This window comes from Scomber japonicus, chromosome 18 (genome assembly GCF_027409825.1).
Source record: "Scomber japonicus isolate fScoJap1 chromosome 18, fScoJap1.pri, whole genome shotgun sequence".
NCBI classification, from domain to species: Eukaryota; Metazoa; Chordata; class Actinopteri; order Scombriformes; family Scombridae; genus Scomber; species Scomber japonicus.
Window position 1 is genome coordinate 25525996 of NC_070595.1, and position 22360 is coordinate 25548355.

A 22360-nucleotide genomic window follows, 5' to 3' on the forward strand; every position below is an offset into this window, starting at 1 on the left:
AGACTGGGTGTTGTAAATTTGGTGAAAGTGAGGTAAATGTGCAAAATTTGATTTATTCGCCAAGTAGCAAGTACAAGGGATTCAATGTAGTCCAGATGTTAACAGAAAAAGTGATAAACATGAACATTTAAATGATAAAATATGAATGCAAACTGGGTAAAAAGGAGATTTATGAAGGTTTTGTGTAGCAGGGTTGGATTATGTGCAAGAATACTGACATGATAAAGACTAAACAACTATGTATATGTAAAGAAAAGCAGAATATGAATAGAAGTATAAATACAGATGTGGATCTTAACATAGATTTAAGTGTATGTGTTTGAGTTTTTACTGGATATATATGTAAATGTGACAGTTGAGTATGAGTTTAACTGTAACTTGGGATCAGTCGGTCTTTTTAATATATATATTTTGACTTATCGTAGCAGGAAAAGATCAGGACTGTGTTGCACCAGCTGTTTGTGAATCCATCATCAGTTTGTGTGTAAAATCCTTTCTACAGTAAGTTCTTAATAACTACTAACTAGTTTCAAATAAGTGATTTACTGAATCAGATTCCACAAAGCAAGAGAAATATGTGTGTTATTTAGTCATTTACTGGCATAAAGGTTTGTAATTTGAGGTATATTGTGTTTCTTTCTATGAAATGTTATAATAATAATAATAATACATTTTATTTGATGACGCCTTTCAAGTCACCCAAGGTCACCTTACAAAGAATAACACAGAATAAAACAACAAACATTATTAAAACCAGACATCAAACTAAAAAAAAAGAACAAAAAGAAAAAAAAAAAAAATAATAAGTGTAGTGCACAGTGTTAAAGTGAGTATGACAGTTTGAACAGGTGTGTTTTGAGTTTAGATTTGAATTAAAGTATCAGCTCAAATATGTCGACTATATTCAACATTTTGTCTTTTAAATCTTAGTTTCTGGTTTTCATCAGCTGAATGATTTACTTTTGAATTATTGACCAAACTGTGTTTTACTGACACTGAAAACTAAGTATTAAAAATTGTCAGTGAATGCTTTATTAAGTTGAGTATGAGTTTAACTGTAACTTGGGATCAGTCGGTATTTTTAATGTATATATTTTGACTTATCGTAGCAGGAAAAGATCAGGACTGTGTTGCACCAGCTGTTTGTGAATGTGTGTAAATCATCAGTTCTTAGTAACTACAAAATAGTTTGAAAAAGTGATTTACTAAATCAGATTCCACAAAACAAGAGAAATATGTGTGTTATTTAGTCATAAAGTGGCCTAAAGTTTTATAATTTGAGGTATATTGTGTTTCCTTCTATGAATGTAAAGTATCAGCTCAGATATGTCGACCATATTCTAAATTTTGTCTTTTAAATCTTCAGTTTCTGGTTTTCATCAGCTGGTTCGTTAATGATTTACTTTTGAATTATTGACCAAACTGGGTTTTACTGACCCTGAAAACTAAGTATTAAAAGTTGTCAGTGAATGCTTTATTAAGTCATTATTCTTATTTTATTTTTGGGACATGTATTCATTACTTTATTTCAGCAAACATTGTGACTGTTGGTGCTAAAAACACCCTAAACACTGAAGTTTGACCTTTTTTTAGAGAAAGTGTCACACTCAGCACTCTAAAGTACTAAAAAGTGACATATTGGGACTGATACACCAACATGCCCTCAACATGTGACCTGCATTTCACAGTCTGTGCTCATTTCACCAAAATATAACGAGACCGTGCTGCTAATTCTCAACATTTTATCGTTTTAATTTGACTCAAATCGGCATTGCACCATGTAGGGCAAAGATGATTAGATTTGGTTGAAGTGATCAATGCAGACATGTGGTTTGGGAATTGAAGCCATGGGTGTGAACCCCTGTAGGCAGTTATATTCAGTTTATTTCAGTTCCCAGACGAGCAGCCTTCAATACTACAACGTTGCGCTCTGACTCTTTGTCTGCCGGTGGCTGCGCTGCCCCCGGAGCGAGTGGTATGAGGAACACTGTGGGTAAATAAAAGATTCATTTTCACAAGTTGTTCATGCAGTCATCCGAAAGACAGGCGCAGCCCTCACCGTGGTGATGTAACGGCATGACACATTAAAGACACACACACACACACACACACACACACACACACACACATACACACAATACAAGCTGATTACAAACACACACACACACACAACTAAGAGAAAAAGGGCAACAGCAACACCAAACTGCAGCTACTACCACTTCAAGCTGGAGCCAATGTGGAAGCATCTTATACCGCTCACTCCCATTTAAGTCAACGTCTCTCTAGAAACACTCAGACACACAAGTTAAGTTTTATTGAGTCATTACGGTCTAAATCTCTTAATTGAGGCCCTCTAATAAGTTTACCGGTGGTCATTTTGGAAATGATTGTGCTCCATTAATAAGATTTAAAGATTTATAGCAGCTTTGACGTCTCTAGTGAGGCCATTGATTGACAGCTGTGATTGACAGTTGGCTCACCTGCTATGTAATTATGTTTTACGGTGCGACAATGCTGTGAAACCCCCCCCCCCCCCCCACTTACTGTTAGGGAAAGATCATGGTTTGGGTTACAATGATCACTTGATACCCGATGTGGGTTAAAGTTACTTAGGTAACGTTCATTGTCATGGCAACAGTAAACACCACAACAATGCTGCTCCTGGTCCAGTTTTAGCCATTCACCTCCTCCTAATCGGGCAATTTGTCACCTCTCTTCTCCAGATCATTCTTACTATGGCTGAAAGATGGCGTCCCTCACTCAAATGTTAACTATAGATCGTTTTTGGTAACTAAATGTTCAATCTATGCTCATTTTGCTTGTGAGGACGGGCAGTCTGTCAGTAATCCTGCTCAAACAGCGATCCCCCAAAGTGTAAAAGTAACAGGGATACATTCATCTTTACATGCAGTCTTGATACTTGATGATAGGTAATGTTAATTGTCATGGCAACAGTAAACACCACAACAATGCTGCTCCTGGTCCTGCTGCTAAGTCCAGTTTTGGCCATCCACCTCCTCCTAATCGGGAAATTTGTCAAACTATGGCTGAAAGGTGGTGTCCATCAGTCAAATGTAACTATAGATCATTTTTATGGAAACTAAATGTTCAACCTACATTGTCGTTTGAGGACAGCAAGCACGCCGACCCCCAAAGTGTAAAAGTAACAGGGATTCATAAATGTAATAAAACACTACTTATTATTCAAAAAAGTCACATATTACTGCAGCACAGCTCAATACATTCATCTCTATATGCAGTCTAAGTGTCAAACTCACTTAAATCAAAACTGCTGAGAGGAAAAAAAACATGCATGTGCAGTTCACGTCTGCATGACATCTGCACTCATTTCCAGGTGAAGTGTGTTTGTACATGTGTGAGTGTGTGTGTGTGTGTGTGTGTGTGTGTGTGTGTGTGTGAGTGTGCGTGCCTTTTTCTCACCCAGCGCTGCCTGTGTGCATGCTGCTATGATCATGAGAGACTCCCTGTCCTGGAAAGCGATCTGAGAGAGCAAAGGGAAGCCACGCTGCTCCTCATTAAAAATTCATCCTGTTCCTTACTGCTCTCAGAAATACAGAGACATGAAGGTGAGCGCTCGCATACATGCCTGCACACACACACACACACACACACACACACACACACACACACACACACACACAAACACACACACAAACACACACAAACACACATACACAGGCCAGAAGAGAGGGGGAGGAAAGAAGCGGCATGCTCGACTGGAAATTACATCATCCTCCTCAGTGGACCTAGCAACACCTTATCCTCGCCTACATCAGGATGTAGCGATGATAACAGTGGCGACTTCATTTTGACAAATTCCCTGATTCACTCTGATCTGCAGATTAGCACGCCGTTGTCTTTTTATCCCGGCGAAAAATCAGCAGCATCGTCAGCAAGTTCGGCTTGACGCTTTGTCTAAGAGTCACAGTACGTACCTCCACAGACATGAATAATCGAGTGTCAGCCTTTCCCAGACACCAGGTTTACATAATTTCCTGTAGGAAGCCTATTAAATCGTCATCCTTCAGGTTGAGCATCCAACTCACTCTATCAAGCTGCTCCGGTTTGACATTTGAGTGAGTGAACAAACAGCATCTAAATAAATTAACGCTAGGTCACATTCAACGTTTGCTGACACAAAAATACAGTTTGTTTTTAAATAGTTTTTTTTTTAGTTCAAACGGAGCTATAACGCAGATTAACCTTGCCGATGAACTCGTCGCGACCTTTCCTTCTTTCTTTATGTGTGGTATTTCGGATTGAAGCGGTCTCATTTGACAGATAGTCTCATTACAACTGTTTGTTTTCCCAACAGCACCATTTGCTGTGACAGTGGGGTCTGCCAGCCCTGTCGACTGCACTCTGGAGTGCAGTAAACACGGCCATCTGAGCACATCACGCTGACAGACAGCTCTGACGTCCTCCGAGACAGACAGACAGACACACACAAAGGCCAGTTTGGTGCCTCAGAGGACGTACCACACCTCTGCAGACCAAAAAAAGGTGTGAATTATTATTTACTTATTTCACCAATATCATGTGAAAATATGCAAAAAGTGGATAAAAATGTCTGTAAAACTAAAATATAATGCATTTGTGGCCTAAACACCGAGCAGTTATTGTTTTTTAAATACTTGGAGATGGAAAGGTGTTTTTTCTCTCTTCACTTTGTACAGTATTTATCGTAGTATCTTATAACTGTGGTGATTAATGTCCTCATTCAACAACATGAGGATATAAATCTGAATAATAATCAGTTCAAATAGGTTTGCTAGTTTCATTTTCTTTAAAAAAAAAAGAATAAGACAACCTTTATATCTTCTTTATATCTGTTCTGTATATGTGTTGATAGCTGTTTGAATGTTTGCTAGTGAGGATGTTTCTTTGACATTTTTAATAATTCTTTAAAGGGGAAATTAGCTTTTTCTGGTTTCCTGTTATGTTTGTATTGTTTTAATGTTGTAAGTCTATATTAAGCATTGTTAACGGGCCAAAAGTGGAGAAGAACGTATGTAAAAATGCTTCCTGGAAGAATACTGAATGCTTTGTTTGCGTTGCTGCTTCTACTTCCTCCTCATGGTGATATGAGATCGATCACACATGCCAACAAATGGCCATCTGTTACGTTATTCTATGGTTTTTCGTGTTTTTCACTCTCATATTATGGTATTGAACATGTAAAAATGCATTTGAGAAGTTTCCATTTTGAGTGAATAAGGAGAAAAAGAAAAAACACACGAGGGCCTGAAAGAGACAGGAGTTAAAACGGCCTGTTTTCAGACAGAGGCTGAACTGAGGGGTTACATAAAGAGCCAGTATAAGATAAATGAGAAGGTTTTTTTGAACTGTAAATCATGCAAAGATATTCCAGTAGAGCCCCAGAAAATAAATATAGCCTGGACCTGGACCTGGAAATGTGCATCATACGCCCCCTTTAAAGAAAAAAAGGGTCACAGGTAAGAAGGAGCAAACTTGTCTTGTGCTACAGTAGAAAAAAATCAATGTGTTTAGATCAACTGTCTGCAGTTACAGCGCTGTCTGGTTTCTTTGTATTGTTGCACAGAAAACAAATCAATCATATTGGATGTCAAATACCAACATCTGATATCTTAACGCACCATAGAGCCTTGTACTGTATATGCACTTGAAATATAGATACACATATATACTATCTCGAGCCATCTGGACCCGATCACCTTCATCCTCTCAGACTGGCTGTGGAACATTACTGCAGATCTCTTTCCTCCCTTCTTGCCCTCTTTGTTTGCCCTGTGCTCACTCCTCCATCTGTCATACTCAGACTGCCCTGCTGGCGTTACCTCCAGCCGTCCTCCTCTGGTGACCCACAGTCCAGCTACTGGACCCTTCAGCCCCCCCCCCCCCCCCCCCCCCCACCCTCCCACTTCGGTTCAGGCCGGAGTCTCTCAGTCTCGGTTTGGCTTTTGCAATGGTTGTGGAGTTGTCAGCAGCTCTCCCACTGGGTGCTAAGAGTGTTTTTCAGAGGTGGGAACATCTCTATTGTGTCTCTGCAGCTCTGTTTGTTTGTTTGTTTGTTTGTTAGCTACATCGTGCATCACATGCATGAAGACAACAAACATGACTTCAAACATTATGAAACAACACGTAACAGCTGCAATTGTATGAGCAGTTAGTTTATACTAGAAATCACATGTTAAGGAATCGGTTTGTCTAAATCACACAAACCTTCACATTTGCACACACAGCTGCAACTAATGATTATTTTCAATATCTAATAATCTACCAATTATATTCTTGGTCAACATTTTGGTATGTCAAATGTTGATAAATGTCCATCAAATTTCCCAGAAGTCAACATATCATCTTCAACAACCCTAAATCCAAAGATACTATCATGGAAGACGAACAGCAGCTTCCAGGATACAAAAGACAAAAAGTGAAGACAGAAAGTGAAAGACCATCGTCAGCACAACACCAATCCAAAAGCTTGTTTTAATTTTCTGTCAACTGATTAATTAACACATTGTTTCAGCTCTAGTTTTGACAGATCCACAAGATTAAGAACAGTAACAAGGTTCAATCAGGCTTGTCAAAAGATGGTGTGAGACGCAAAACCAGTCCCACATTCCCAGAATGCAAAAAGTGATACCGAAGTGAAGTGAAGGCTTCAGTCAAAAGACCATCGTCAGCACAAGCTTGTGAAGTTGTGTCTATATAGCAACAAAGTCTAACTGAGACACTTTCATTACGACTTTTGGTTTAGAAGGAAACTCTTCAATGTGAGAAATAGTCCCAATTAAAACTGCTCTTAAAGTGAGTGAGAAATTATGTGTTTTGGGGGTTTGGGTGAACTAGCCCTTTAAACAAGACAAACAAAAACAAGAAGCGGCTCTGATATCTCCATTACGCGACCATTACTGTTATTATTATCGTCGTTATTACCACTATTATTATCATCAGCGGTCGTACATTCAGCAGCGGTAACGCCACCACACTGACTCCGACTCTGCCTCGTCCCTTCCTCCCGGCTCGGAGATGATGCAGTGTGTTTGGGCTGCGTTCTGACACAAAGCAAATACGGTGTAATAGATTGCAAATGAACTGCACCACGGACACCACCAATTAATCAAAAGGCAGATTGCCGTACTTTCTCAGTGCTATTGCAAGAAAAAAGAAAAAAAAGAAGAGAGAATCGCACCTCCTTAAAATGAATGGATTGTATCTGCAGTTAATTATCATTTACTACAGGGTCTATTTGGGATGTTTCCACAGCTTAAGGATACGGCCGGTGGAGTGGAACGGGGAGAGGAGCTCTGCTGCGATGCAACCACAGATTGGCCTGCTGGTAATTACACTTTCATTGTAAGAGGATCAATTCTATGTAATCAAAGTGCAATCTCACTGAAAATCGAGTGGTTATTCAAACCACTTTAACATGGAAACTTTACATTTTCAAGGGAAGCAACGTTTGCTTGATAAACAGTCGAGATGATGCTTGTGCTGGAAAAATAGTTTTTCCTCTACTTTTGACCTCTAACCTCTGTGCAACTGCAGGGACTTGAGAAACTCAGTCAACTTGCATATAGTGTTTACTTTTGGTTGCTTGGTTTATGAAAAAAGTTGATTTGTGGGTTGTTCACATCGTCCATGCACATATTTTGGATCATATTTGGGTTGATTTATTTAGAAGTTTATATTTCAAGTAAAGAATGAGAAAAAGAAGTGAAATCCAACTACAACTGTTTCATATTCAGGATCAAATTTGGGTTTGAAAATGTACGACGTATTAAGAAATATCTCAAAGATATAACACCTGTGCACACATCACAGTCTAAAATAAAACCACAGACATTACTTCAACACATTAAACAGTCTGATGGCACAAGTGAAATCCATCTAAAATTGTGTCTTTTATTTAGAGAAAAAAATCTGAAACCAAATGGGCGAAATCTATTTTTCCAATGCTTTGATTTTATGATGGTGCACCTAGTTTTACATCATTTCAATAAAAATACCTTTCTGCAATCTGTATACATCCGTCTCAGCTGAGATCTCAAAGAAAATCAAATTCTGAATAAAGACATAATAAACGATAAGTGTCCTTCAATCATAGGCAGAGCAGGCGGTCACACTGAGCCTGATAGCATCCTGTTAAACGACACACAAGTTGCAGACTCTGAACTACAACCCACATTAGCTTTCCTGCTAAAGTCTCCTTCTTATCTAACTTACAAACATGAACTCACATCTTGTCCTGCACAGTAGCTTGTTGAAACCAGCAATCAACAGGGAAAAGTGCACCGCTAACATCAGCTAGCAGGCTAGATAGCTGCAACATTAAACAGCATGTAAACATACCTGCAAATATTATTTCGGACCTGTTAAATGCTTGTTTGGACGTTGCTCTTCATAATCACTGTTAACAACATGCTAACAGTCTGTTCTTGACTTGTAGCTAAATCTGTTTCTTTACATTGTTTAGCACAATTTAACAAAATTAATCTGCTGGCTAATGTCAATCAGACAGCTTGAATTCACTTTTTTCTCTATTCTTATAATGCTAACCACTTAACGCACGCTGTTCCGTCTAAGGGACGTAACATATATATTCATGCCGTACATTGTTGGAAAGCTTAGATTGTCCTGATTCATTCAAGACCACTCACGACTTATATGGTTGCTCACAGCCGTAATAGTATTAGCGATTAGCTCGGCTAGCCCCTGAGCTAAGTAAGAAGAGCTATAATGCTACATACCTTCAAAGTCTTCCCTTTATCCACAACGTTCATCTTATGACTCAGGACTTTCTGTACAGCTCGCCAAGTATCCATTCTTGTGAAATATGAAATCCGTTTCCATAAAACCGGAATACTTTCCTCAATATGTCAACATGTATTCAGTCCAACACGTAACGTAATAACACAAATAACAAACCATATACGGTCCGTTTACGTCATTTCCTGACCTGCGCGTGCATCTCAGAGTACACGTGACTAGATGTTTACGACCGTGAGCCTCCCCTGCTTCTGACGACACCACACACAAGCCAATCGGTGTTTAGGTTTAGGCAGTACATGTCTCCAAAGCCAATGAGGACATGTGACCGACAACAATGACGACATGGCTTTGATTGACTGCTGTTCTAGCCTATGGAAGTATTCGGTGAAATGAAGTTGATAACCTTTTAGCCAATAGTCAGAGGTTTCCAACGGTGTATGACACTAAGCTATTAAGTTTGGCTGTCCATAAACAAACTCCAAGCGTAACCGGCGTGCGCCCTGTGCGTAAAAGAGTTGAACCATATATCATTACGCACACGGCATTTTGGTACACGGTTGGTTCTTCTTCGACTTGACATATGACTTATACCAAAATAAACAGATAGATAGATAGATAGATAGATAGATAGATAGATAGATATGGCCAAACAAAAAAAATGGTTATATGTAATAATAATAATAATAATATGGCGTTAGCTTTCATTAGAGACCAATATTTTGATTGTAGGCAAAGGGGTTGTGAAGTTATAGGTGTTTGATTGCGGTTATACAGCTTTGGTAACCATGGTAACCAAGTGTCCATTTGGAGTCTCCAAAAAGGACCTGAGGAAAACGCATGGACATACCTGTTGAAAAATAATTCAGAAAAATTCATCTTTTGGTCTTTTGACTCCAAATTTGGACTGCATGAAGCCAAGACCTGTGGCTGTGGCCTCGTTGTGTCTATATCTCGCTGAGAGGTCCCTGAATGTCTGTACACATGTCATTGTAAAGGCAAACCTATGGGCGAGTAAACAACCCCATCATTGTAACCTCTGCCACTCTTTGTCAGTAAGTCACAGAATCACACAGACACTTTTACAAGAATCCTGAGAGTGTTTCCTTTCCAATGATACCAGACACATCTCTGAGTCTCAAACTATGTGGGATCTGTGCTGCTCACAACTTGGGCATGTCGTTTAGGCTAACAGCATAAAAAACAGGGGCGTGTGTTAAGTGGTTAAACTACTAACAATTCATTTTAAAAAACACGTTGGCATTATTTTTGACTGCCAAGAGGAATGTTTAAATATGATTTCAGAAGGGTTTTAAAAATATAGCTTATGTATACAGCTTCTCTGTGTATTTGAACAGACTTCTGCCAACATCCTATTTTAAATTGATGTGAAAATGTTGAGTTGGAGAAGTGAGACAAATTGGAAATGCTGCTGTTTTTTGCCTCTTCATTGCTGGACTGTGTGTTTTGGGCGTCACAGCCACTCCAGCCAGCACTCGCTCACTCACAGTGTGCTTACACAGAGACTAGCCCAGGGTGTGTTTTATATTGATTTGTTCTCTGGTCATGTAGGATAAAGATAGACCCCACCCAACAGTACCAACTGCTGCTAAAAATAACATGTGTAAATCAAGGCTGGAGGCACAAACACACACACACACAAACACACACAAACACACACCAACACACACATGCATGCAGCAGCAGCAGAGCAGGCTGTGATGATGAAGAGGTGTCGGAGGTCAGAGGGGATTATTATTATGTAGTGAGTGAGATGCTGCTCCTCTTTGATGTGTGCCCCCATTTTTAATGTTTGTTCCTTTAGTTCTGTTTTTTTTCTCATTTATAGCTGACGTCCTCTTCACTCTCTGGACTGGAGGGAAGGTGAGGGTGGAAGGAGGGAAAGGAGGGGTGGAGGGGGGGTAGTCTCCACGCAGAGCGGGTGACAGCATTTATGGGAGAGTGCCACCGAAGTTTACAGCGCGTCTCCCATCGATCAAAGCCATCGGAGCCATTAATCATACGCTAAACCAATTACCGCGCCATCACACCCCGTCTACTGTCCATCTCATCTCAGAGACTCCATCAGGATGGCCCAAAGCTGCTTCACAAAGCTACAGAGACACACCGCTGTTAAAATACAAAAGAGGAAGATCATAACGGTGTTGCTTCCTTTCTGTTTTCAGAGGATCAGATCCTGCAGTTCAGGGGTTATAAAACTGACAATATGTCCGATGTTAATGCTGATGATTAATGTATTTCAGTGTTTCCTTGTTCAGCAATCTATCCTTTTCTGGCTTTGTGAGGAACTGGTGATGTAATATCAAAGAAATAAGTTTTTTTTAAAGTTCAGTAAGTGTTTAAAAGGTGATAACTTTCAAATTATGTAACTTCATAACATCAGTTCACTCATTTATACAGGTCTTGGTTTCTGTCCTGGAGGAAGGAATCCCTCCTCTGTTGCTCTTTCTGAGGTTTCTTCCATTTTTCTTCTCTTAAAGGAGTCTTTTTTTATCCGATTTGAGAGTCTAAAGCTGTATGTTGTACAGATTGTGAAGCCCCTCCAAGGCAAATTTGTCATACTGGACTGTAAACAGACAATAAAACTGACCACACTTGACTTGACTTTAAAAAGATGGCAAGACATGGTGGCCGAGATATCTGTCCTGGTGTCTTCCCGTCGACCACGCAACATTTGTCCTCCCGGGTCAAAATTCACCCTGTTTGGTTTGACTGTTACACCAAAGGATATCAATTATTACCAAATTGTGTGCTAGACCTTTTTAGCCAACTTGGTTTTACAGATTTATTTGGGGAGAAATTATGGTCAATGGGCCTCATTTAAAGAAACTATACCTCATTTTTGATCTTTTTTTGACCTTTCCTGACCGTGGACATCTGCAGCTCTTTTTTATGCTCCAGATTATTTTCCTATAATATTTTGTACAGTGTCCTAAAGGTGCAAGTATTGAGTTTGTACTGACTTGCTGTGGCAGGAAGGTTTGGATCAGATTCAGACGGGAGCATAGTGTACAAATGCAGTGATTTAAACTGTTGCTGGACACTGTACTGTTTTGTCTAATACACTAATGTGTTTTTACTCAAGCAAATTTTCTTTTATTTTCTGCAGCTATGGTGGGACATTATTCCCACAGCAGTAATTCTTAACCAAAATATCCTGCACACTGTCAATCTCTTGCACTCACTTTATTAACAATGGAAGAAAAGTTCAGCAATATTTCCTGGTGAAGGAAATATTGAGGATTGAAACTGTATGGGTCGGGCGATTTCTCAAATAAATTAGATTAATTAATAAATAAACTGTCTAACTAATATACACAAAAAGGTTATTCTAGTTAAAAAGTAATGTAGATGACAGACCTGTAAACTGTGACATGATAAGTTTCACTACATGTTCACCTGTTGCAGTTTACCAATCTGTCTCATACTGAATTTAATGGTCTCATCTATAAGAAAGACTGAAAGGAAATGAAATATGCACACTAATCTGAGCTCTAGGTTTGTGCTATTTGTCCATTCTACTTTGTTCAGTGTGTTTCTATCTGCTTTGGTAGCTAAAGCTAGCGAGCAGCAGTCTGCAGATATCCGACTGATGTTTTGTAAAGAAACACAAATAACAGCAGATCAGTAAGTGAGCAGACTTTTCTACTGTGTCTGTGCTCAAACTGATTATTAAACTGGATGTGATCTGGCTAGTAGAAGCATCTGGTGCTAAAAGTCAGAACCTGTTTGCTTAAAAATATGATGTTTCAATCCTGCATTTTACAATCAAACAAAAGCTGAATAAAACAGTGAATTGACCTCAAGCTTGAATAAAATCGAGATTAAAAGTCTCAGTAGTGGAAAAAAACACCAAAACATAATCAATAATCTCTCCGCTGATACCTCACTAGCAGCGTCTGTTGATGCTCATTGCTGTGAAGTGAAGAATTATAATAAAATTGCAACGGAAACACAGCCGAAGGCCAGAATCCTGCACTGTCCTGCACTGTCTGTCTGCAGCCTCAAACTAATCCAGTAATGTCTGGCCTGTAATTTGGCCTTAGTGGGCAATAGAGAGGGCAAATAGGAGACCAATAAAGCAGTCGCGTTCGGCTGTGACTGTCTGCAGTCTCAATGGAGCTCCAATGAAAGGCAGGCGAGGGCAAAATGAACCCCATCCATCGCCAGCTGCGGGGGGGAGTGACAGTGCAATAGAGCAATAGAGCCTGGTCATTTTACACAGGGCTGCTATCAGCTGAGGGGGCGGAGGGGGGGGGGGGGGTGGGTAGAGGAGTGATGCTATCCTGACTTCAACAGCAAAACAGCTCAGGGTTTAATCCAACAAGTGGCCCTGCTCAACTTCTGCCTCGCTGTAATCCGGCCCATGCAGCTGTGGATTGGCGTAATTTTGTTTATTTAAAGGATCCCCATTAGCCGTTGCCATGCCAATCAATCAATGATGCAGGCAATAATGTCATAATACAGTCTAATGCCACTTTGGGGTCAGGATATTAGCCTGGGTGGGCATACTCCAGCTGGGTAATCCTTATCTGATTGGACTATGAAACTAATCCCGCTCTACTCCGCCGCTCCGCTCCGCTATCTGCTTTTTTTTTTTTTTTCTTTCTCTTGCCTGCCTCACATCCTGCCTCTCTAGCTAAAAACACACACACACAAACACACACAAACACACACACAACCATGTTTACGTACACACACATACACACAGCATACTCCCACGTGTGTTTTCAAATGCATGAATGTACACTACATTGATACTCCCACGTGCTTATACATAAAATCATGAGGCAGAATGCGTGAACTGTGATCTGCGGTGATTGACAGGAACTGTGGGAGGCCATACTGAAGTGGTTGCCATTTTAGTAAAGCAAGGAAAGCAAAAAAAAAAAAAAAAAAAATCCAAAATAATCTCTGTTGGGTAAAGAACACACAAAAAGGCAAGACTTGCAATGACTCCACTTTAAAAAGAAACAACACACACACATTTAAACTAAAGTATAAAGCAGAAATACACCAATGAGTAAATGTTTTGCTGAAATGCTGTAAGCAAACAATTTTCATCTATTATTGATTTTTTTCTCTCTCCTTGAGGTCATAACTTCCACCGGGGGAGGTAAAAATCTCGGATAACAGCTGAAGTTTAACTCAAATCTCTGGAAACGGTGTCCTCTTACTAGCAGAACATCAAATGAGCTCAGAAAAATGCAGAAATGTTCATCCATGTTGCCCTCAAGTGAGCGCTCGCAGCAAAAGGTTTTATGAGCAGCAGTGAGTTGCTTCAGTGGACTTTCTTTGCCCTGAGTTTTGCCTCTCAGGGTACATATAGGCTGCACTATAAGCATCTGATTAGTGGCGCTTGTATGAGCATCCATAGCCTGATCTCTCACTTTGTCTAACCCTATTTATTTAATATTCTTAATATATTTATTTCATTGTCTTATCATAGGAGGTGTGGCCCAAAATGTCCCAGATTTCATTGATAGCCCAGGATTAGGATGTAGTTGTTGGATTTGATGATAGGTAGAGTATGCCTAGAGATAACTGGAAACTAGAAATTAAAATTGGGGCCGAAAGGAAGAAGATTTGGAAGATGACAACAGGAAGTGTCTCCAGGAAGAGGACAAGCATTTAGAAATGTATATCGCATCTCAAGGAGAGTTCTTTAAAGGCGATTAGAAAGATACCACTGAAAGATTTATAATGATAGTTTTTATAAAATGGGGATTATTGGTCCTCCTCATACAGAACAGTAAACAGGACTTAAATAAAAACTATGAATTGATAGTGAATTGAGTCTTCCATCTAAATTTAGCTTATTTTCATGATTAGAGTTGCTAGTACAGCATTATCTTACTGAAACTAGGTTAGATGTTGACAATATACAAATTAACACATTTCAAATTCTGATATTACGAAGAGAAAAGCACAATAATCTTTTTTATCTAAAGCTGCAGCGATTATTCTCATTAACGATTCATCAGTCCATTGTTATCTTGATCTATTATTTGGTCAGAAAATGGTGGAAAATAGTCAAATTAAAGACGCTGAAACCAGAGAGCTCTTTTAAAAATGTCTCGAAACAATCACTTTTCACAATAGTTGGAGATGACGTTTCTGTCAATATAGTAATTATTTTATTAACTTTTGCACTTATCTTGATTCATCATTTGATCTAATAGTGACAAATAGTCAAATCTGTCCTGGAATCAACAAATATTTGGTGTTTTTGATCAATTAATCAAAATAGTACAATGTTCTTTTGATCAGCTTATTGATTGATCGTTGCAGCTCTAACGTGGACTGTAAATATTTAGGAAATCGCTCTGCACATGGTTTAGGTCTTATTGTTTGGACACAGCGGGGGAGAAGGACGAGCATCTCGCTGAGATGAAATATGAAGCTTAACGGACACGTAGCTTCATACAACAGGTAATAAAGGACAAAACATCAGACGCCATGGTGGCCCTCCTTTATCATACAGTCCACCGTTTCTCTCCCACGCCTCCCTGAATCTATCTCTCGCATCCTATAGCCGCTGTGGAGCCTGAGGGCGGCGCTGTAATGAAGATGAATGCCTCAGATTAGCAGCAAATGCAGCACTGTACACCTGGCTGAGAGCTGGGGGGAGGGTGGGAGGGGGGGCAAGGCGGTGGAGGTGGCGGCGGTGGCTCTTATAGGCGTCCCAGATAGAATGGAGGATCATAAGCCTCAAGGGCCCAATTCATCAGCAACACACATGTTATATGCTCCTGCCTCACCAGCCGAATCCACCTCTGCACCCGCACCGTCTGCAGCCACGTCTGAACTTTTAATACAGTTTCAAGCCTGTAATATTTCATTATACGCTTCCACAAGACTTTGCAACATCAAAAGCAGAAGATGAATACAGTAGATGTAGATTTAGATAACAGTTGAAGACGGGTGGAAGTGGTCAGAGCTGCCGCCTGGCTCTCGGCAGTCGGCAGTGGATAAAATCAACCAGCTGAAACTTGTCCACTCAAATCGTCACCTAAACTGTGCTGGGCGAAGCCAGCAAGATGGACATCCAGTTAAAGGACAGGTTCACAATTTTTCAAGTCTGTCTTTAACCAGCAGTCAGGAGCCCGAATGAACAATGAAGCACTTTTAACTGGCTATAATTACTCTTCCTGTTAATACTGACTATTAGGAGATGTTCAAATGCAGAAATCTACAGTCTTCATTTTGTTTCCTCGGACAGTGTTTCCCTGTTGAGCTGTGGTATAGTAGTAAGTATAGTAACAAAAAGAGGGACTATGGCACTAAAAAGACTGTAACGTTGAAAGATATCTACTTGATTTGACTCATTTACTTCATATTAGCTTCAGATAAACTTTTATAACACTTTCTTTGTACAGAGAGTCTAGATTTTGGCCTCAATCACTTACATTGAAAGTCAGGTTAAACATCGTGAAAGGTCCAAAACCTGAGGTGAATGTTTCAGCTTCTTAAATGTGAATATTCTCTGGTTTCTTTAGTCCTCTGTGACAGTAAACTGAAGATCTTTGCATTGTGAACTGTCGCTGAGGACAAGACAAAACATTTCAGGTTGCATTTTGGACTCTGGGGAAACATCTTAAACACCAAACAGCTTATCAATGAATCGAGAAAAGTAATGAGAAAATAAATCAGAATTGTAAAAAACCTTAGTTAGGGCCTTGGAATAAAAATACAATGTGGATTTCCATGAAGTGGTTCAACAGGCAGCTTTGAGGTTAGAAAAATGAATCCTCACAGCACTGTCAGCATAATTCATATATTTCGGGTGTAAATCTACTAACTGATATTGTATTTTACAAAAGCAAGAAATGTGAAGCTTTTCAGTGTAAGAACAGATGTGATCATCACTACACTGCAGATACACAATCCTTTCCTCTCCCCAGAAGTGAGACTATTGTGTTTCTCTGACGAGCAGCGAGTGAAGCAGAGGTCGAGGTGTTGAAGCACCCAGTGTGGGTATTCCCATTTTGCTTCTTTTTTTTTTTTCACAGGTTCTCCTCTGCGGGAGCTGGTTATACAAACACAAACCTTCGCCCACCTGTGTCCACTCTGTGTGCTGGATGTGTGGGCCCGCACAGCCAAACCACAAGTCTGTGTTCTCCGCTGTGATAAGGACAGAGGGGATTATTCTCTCTCTCTCTCTCTCTCTCTCTCTCTCTCTCTCTCTCTCTCTCTCTCTCTCTCTCTCTCTCTCTCTCTCTCTCTCTCTCGATCGCTGCCTGATTACCAATAAGACTTTGTTTAAGAAGAAGATGAATACGAGTCATCTTGGCGCTTTAAATCGATCGAGATGAGCTGGAGACTGCAGCCTAATTAACATCTGAAATGTTAAACTTGATATCACTCCTCCTGACTGTGTGAAGAGACAGTGCTGAAACATGGCTGGGTTTGCAGCAAGCAGCCTGCTGATCTCTGCCTCTCTCCAGCTGCATCCGGCTCTGTACTTTTCTATTTTTCAATAACCCCCCCCCCCCCCTCCTCCTCCTCCTCCTCCTCCTCCTCCTCCTCTCCTCCCTGATTTTGGTTTAAAATGTGCAAACTACCTATAATTAAATGTACTCGCTTTTTAAGACCCAATTTCCTGAGCAGGAAGTCATTTGAATTAGAATTTAAATGAATCTGACCCCAGTAAGTAAATGCAGTGGCCCCGTTTTTTTTTTTATCCCACTCCCTTGCTCCTTCTTCTTCTTCTTCTGGGCCGGGGGATCATTCATGAATCACAAATGACAAATCTGGGTTTATTTCCTGCCATTTTGATCCTGGATTCAAAGGGAAGAGGCTTATTGTGCCGATACAAAAGCGACACAGTGCCACTCGGAGCAGAGCACACAGACATACTGAGCCAAGAGTGCGATGTTTTGATCTCATCTTGACTCTGTGCTGTTTTGTTTGCCAATTAAATAATGGCCTGGCAGGGATAAAGGCCAGTGACTGTCACAATTACACTCCAGCTGTGATTAATCCTATGTGCATTAATGTAATAATTGTAGGAGCCGTTTACACACAACAGCAGTGTATCAGCATTCGGTTATTATCTCTTTTATCTATACAGGTAAGAATAACTGGGCCTCTCTCACCTTTGCAAAATGTAATACACACACACTCACATCTGGAGTCAGACCACAGAAACCACCTTTTTTTAAAATGACGCTTACACCTGAGTAGCTTCACGGGAACAACTGAGGTGTAAACGCCAACATCAGAGTAAATGAGGTGCCAACTGGGCGTTTGAATTTCAGTACAAGTGTAAACTTTAACTTCTCTCCCATTTCTACAGATGAAGCCAGAAATCTAAAATGGATAATGCAAAAAAGGTCCAAAAACTTTGATTAAATACGTCAAACAATTCAAGAATTCAGAGCCGACTCCTGATATCAGATAGATGCATTGATCACAAACTATTTGATACTCCACCATAACTAAAGGCACACTGGATGTAAATGAGCTCCAAGTCGATTTCATATGTTAAAACTTCAGGTTTCTGCTGGAGGAACAGCTGAGATGTACTTCACTATTACTGAGGCTGCAACTAACTAATGGTTCAGTTCAGTGTTCAATTAAATGCTATAAAGAAATAATAGCAGTTCTTTAAAGCCCACAGTGACGTCTTCTCTTTGCTTGTTTCGACTAGAGCTGCAACATTTAGTCGATTAATTGGTTAGTTGAACAAGAGAAGATAAATCCACCAGATATTTTGATAATCAACCTACAGAAAAAAAGCTAAATTCTCTGATTCTAGCTTCTCAAAACCTAATTTCCTGATAGCTGATAGATAACTGGATATTTTGTGGACTGTTGTGGACATAACAAGACATTTGAGGATGTCACTATGGGCTGTAGGAAGCAGTGATCGACATTTTTCACTACTTTCACCAAACAAATAATCGATTATAATCAATAATAAAAATAATCATTAGTTGCATCCCCACTGTCGACTTACTAACTGTCCAAAAACCTTAAAATGTTCATTTTAATGTCATATGTGACAAATAAAAACAGTTAATTGACACATTTGAGAAGCTGCAACCAGAAAATGTTCATTGACAATTATTATTAGACTAGTTTCTGATTAATTTTCTTTTAAACAACCAAACTATTACAGTGCTAAAGTGAAAGAGTGTACTCTGTATTGTAAAATATCTGATGCTGATGGGTTTTGTGGCTGTGACAGGAGAAACTTTGACTTAAAGCACGTCTGAAGTAGCTGCCGTACGTGGTCTCCAGTTACCGGTCCAGGTCAGACATAAACGAATCAGTGCTGTCGCATCAACATCAGGAGTTTGACAGAGAACACACAATCCATCCATCAATTACAAGATAATACTTAAATTGGATTTGTCACTTCAAAACACTTCCTCGATATGAAGCTTTCCAACATAAAGTGCACCGAGTCCGGCTGCTTATCACAGGAGCCGGAGGACCGTGAAGTCAAGACGCAGCGGCCTTTCAGGATCTCACCGCTAAGAAGATGAGCAGATTTGTAACGCTCTGTAACCCTCACAAGGTTACAGTGCCGCACTCCGAGTCAGCGCCCGACCCACGCCTCCACTGGGGCATGACAGGAAACACACCGGCCTCCGTTTGAGGTCATCTCAAACCTGCAAGAACTCAGGACGGGAGGCTGTTTGACATCTCGGAGAGCACCGAGAGCAGCCAGGTCAAAGGTTACACGCTGTTATCAAGGTTGTCTGGCAGGCAGGTCAGCAGAAATCACTGCATCTCTGCTACCGTGCAGGTTAAACTGTGATAAAAATCATCATGAAAATAGAAACACTGAGTCCAAACGGCTGGCTGGGACTCTCTTTCTTTAAAGGGACAGACCCCCTGCTGCGTCCTTTAATTAGGGTGACACCAGTATATTGGTTTTCAAATATATCAGGCTGATATATGATGAAGGTTCCTCCCTGACTGCAGCTTGTGAATGTGTTATTATTTCATTATTTAAATCTCTAATGTCTGACGAGAGAGAAACTGTTCCAGAGTGGTGTGGGAGGCTTTTATGCAACAGCTTCAGGCTGCCGGTCTGTAAAAAAAAAAAAAAACCTGCAACCAGAAACATGCTTCACCCTGCCTGCTGAAAGAACAGTGCTGGGTTTAACTGGAGAGTTTTAGTCATGATGGTTTATATATCCAAGCTTTTGTTGTTGTTATGTGTTGTGGCATCATAAAATGTGTAAGTGCAGCAATTCTCAGATTGTTTCATTTGGGTCATTTCTTGTGGAGACTTGAAAATTAGAGCAATAAACATTTAAGTTTTTCTTCTTGTTTGTCCCTCAGATTTATCTTGCACAAATCTTATATTTCTGCTAATTTAGGAGTTTAAAATGCAGTCATATGCGGTCACTTTCCAACTGTCCTGGCTTTTCAAACAGTTGCAGTGCATCTCATGTGGGAAACAGAGGCATAAGGAGCATCCTCATTGCTAGTGGCATGCGTAAAAATGTGTGTTTTAGTGGTAATGGGATCTGCCAGGAAGACACTGGCATTAAACGACAGCTTCACAAGTCTTTCATAAAACAACAGTTAGGCACCAAAATGAATATTGAAGCATTTTTATCTTGCTGTAATCATTCCTCCTGTTCATACTGACCGTTAGCAGATGCCTTCATAGTGCACTTACAATGTAAGTGATGATGGGGGACAAAATCCACAGTCCTCCTTCTGTGCAAACATGTATTAAAAAGTTAATCTGAAGCTAATATGAGGGTTCAACTGTCCAAATTAGTCAAATCAAGTAGATATCTTTCAATATTACAGTCTTTTTAGTGCCAAAGTTCCTCTTTTTGTTACTATACTTCCACCACAAAACACAAAGAGGGAATTTGATGCTAAAAAGACTGTAATTGTGGCAGATATCCACTTCATATGACTAACTAGTCTGAGCCTTCACATCAACTTTTAAATGACTGTCCTCCATCACTTCCATTGAAAGCTCATTTGAAGGAGATCTTTTAATAGTCAGTATGAGCAGGAGGAATCATTACACTATAACAGGTTTCACTGTTCATATGGACACCTGACACATTTGGTAGAACTGTGAACCTGCCGTTTAACGTCCATGATGCATGTGGGAAAGTTTGTTGAGGGTCAGATCTGAACTCTTACCTTCCAAGCAGCAAGTCCTCCACAGGCCCGAGTGGGTCATCACCTCCTCGTTCTTCTTGCTGGTCTCGTTCTCGCTCATGGACTTGGTCTTGCAGACGCCGCGGGAGTACAGCCAGTAGTCCGTGCCGACCGCGATGGTCATGAGGCTGAAGGCCGCGAAGGCGCCCACCGTGGTCAGCAGCATCTGGACTCCGCGGTCGAACAGACCCATGTTTCCGCATTCCATGAAAGGGGGACCCCCTTTCCTCTTGATGTACAGGAAGTAAATATTTGAAAATTTGCGGGACCAAACCAAACCGAAAAAACGGGATATACTCGAGCGGAAGGAGAGGGAAGAAGGAGGAGGAGGATGCGGTAGGAACCTTATGGTTGCGTTTGGGTGAGGACCAAAACAAGAGAAAAAAGAGGATGGCAGGGAGGTTTTTTGGGTGGTGGGGAAGAGAGGAAGAGCAATCTCTCCTCTCTTGCTTGTTCTTACTTTTCTACCTCAATAAATGGAAAATTTTAGGTATATGCAGATCACCTCAGCAGGCCTTCAGCTGCAGATGTAGCCCTCACTACACTACAGCTACTTGCAGCAAGAAGAAAAAAAGTGAATAACAACACTTGAGCTATAAAGGATCAATTATGTCCTAAAGCCTATAGTAGCAGAGCTGAGCCCCCCCTTCCTCTCTCTATCCTCCTCAAAATGGAAGTGAGATAAACCAAAGTGAAGCAGGGTTTATATTCTCTACAGGCCTGCAAGAAAAAGAGGAAAAAACTAGGCAACCTGTTTCTTGTAAAAGGTTACAGCTGAGCTCAGAGCTGAATTAACATGAGCCCAAATGGAGCAGAGAGATGGTTAGAGTGATGGCAGGCTTACAGTACAAGAGTTCAATATGTCTGTTACAATGAGTTACACTTACTTTAGTCAGGAGGCTATAACATTGCGTTTACTAGTAAGAATTCAGAATTATAGCTATATCCCTAAAGACTATTGTTATTATTGTTATTCTAGTTGTTATTCGGAAAGGGAACAAATCAAGGAGATGTATTAACTGGGGAAGGAAAGGAGAGGACAGCAGGGAAATCTATCATATTAGAGGAGGCAGAAAAAGAGTAAACAAATGGACCAATTCAAGTCCTGTCGCGGGGAAATTAAAGCGAGTCTCGGTGTGTTGTTATTATATATATATTATATAGCCTATATAACGAGCTATTGTGAGGTTTTTTTTAAAGAGGAAATCTCACAAATCAACCCTGCACACGATGGAATGAGGAAATCAAGGCTCAACGAATAAATGAATTAATTAGCAGGCTTTTTTGTTGTTTAAAAAAACACACACACATAAAAAGAAAATCCGATAGAAAGAAAGCCGATAAAATCCCGAAATTATAATAATAATAATTTTAAAAAAAATTAAATTAACCGCTTAGATTTTCCTTTTTCCTAAAATTC

General features: G+C 40.1%; 2 protein-coding genes across 2 annotated transcripts in view; one reads left to right on the forward strand and one right to left on the reverse strand.

Moving 5' to 3' along the window:
• The window catches only part of cacng2a (calcium channel, voltage-dependent, gamma subunit 2a), a 72250-nt gene extending 51102 nt beyond the window's left edge, over nt 1–21148 (reverse strand). The window contains exon 1 of the mRNA XM_053338528.1: nt 20923–21148. Within this exon, the coding sequence (XP_053194503.1) occupies nt 20923–21148 (226 nt within the window). The remainder of the gene's footprint in view (nt 1–20922) is intronic.
• Nucleotides 1–22360, forward strand: part of rpl3 (ribosomal protein L3) — a 291434-nt gene that overhangs the window by 69618 nt on the left and 199456 nt on the right. The window lies entirely within an intron of this gene.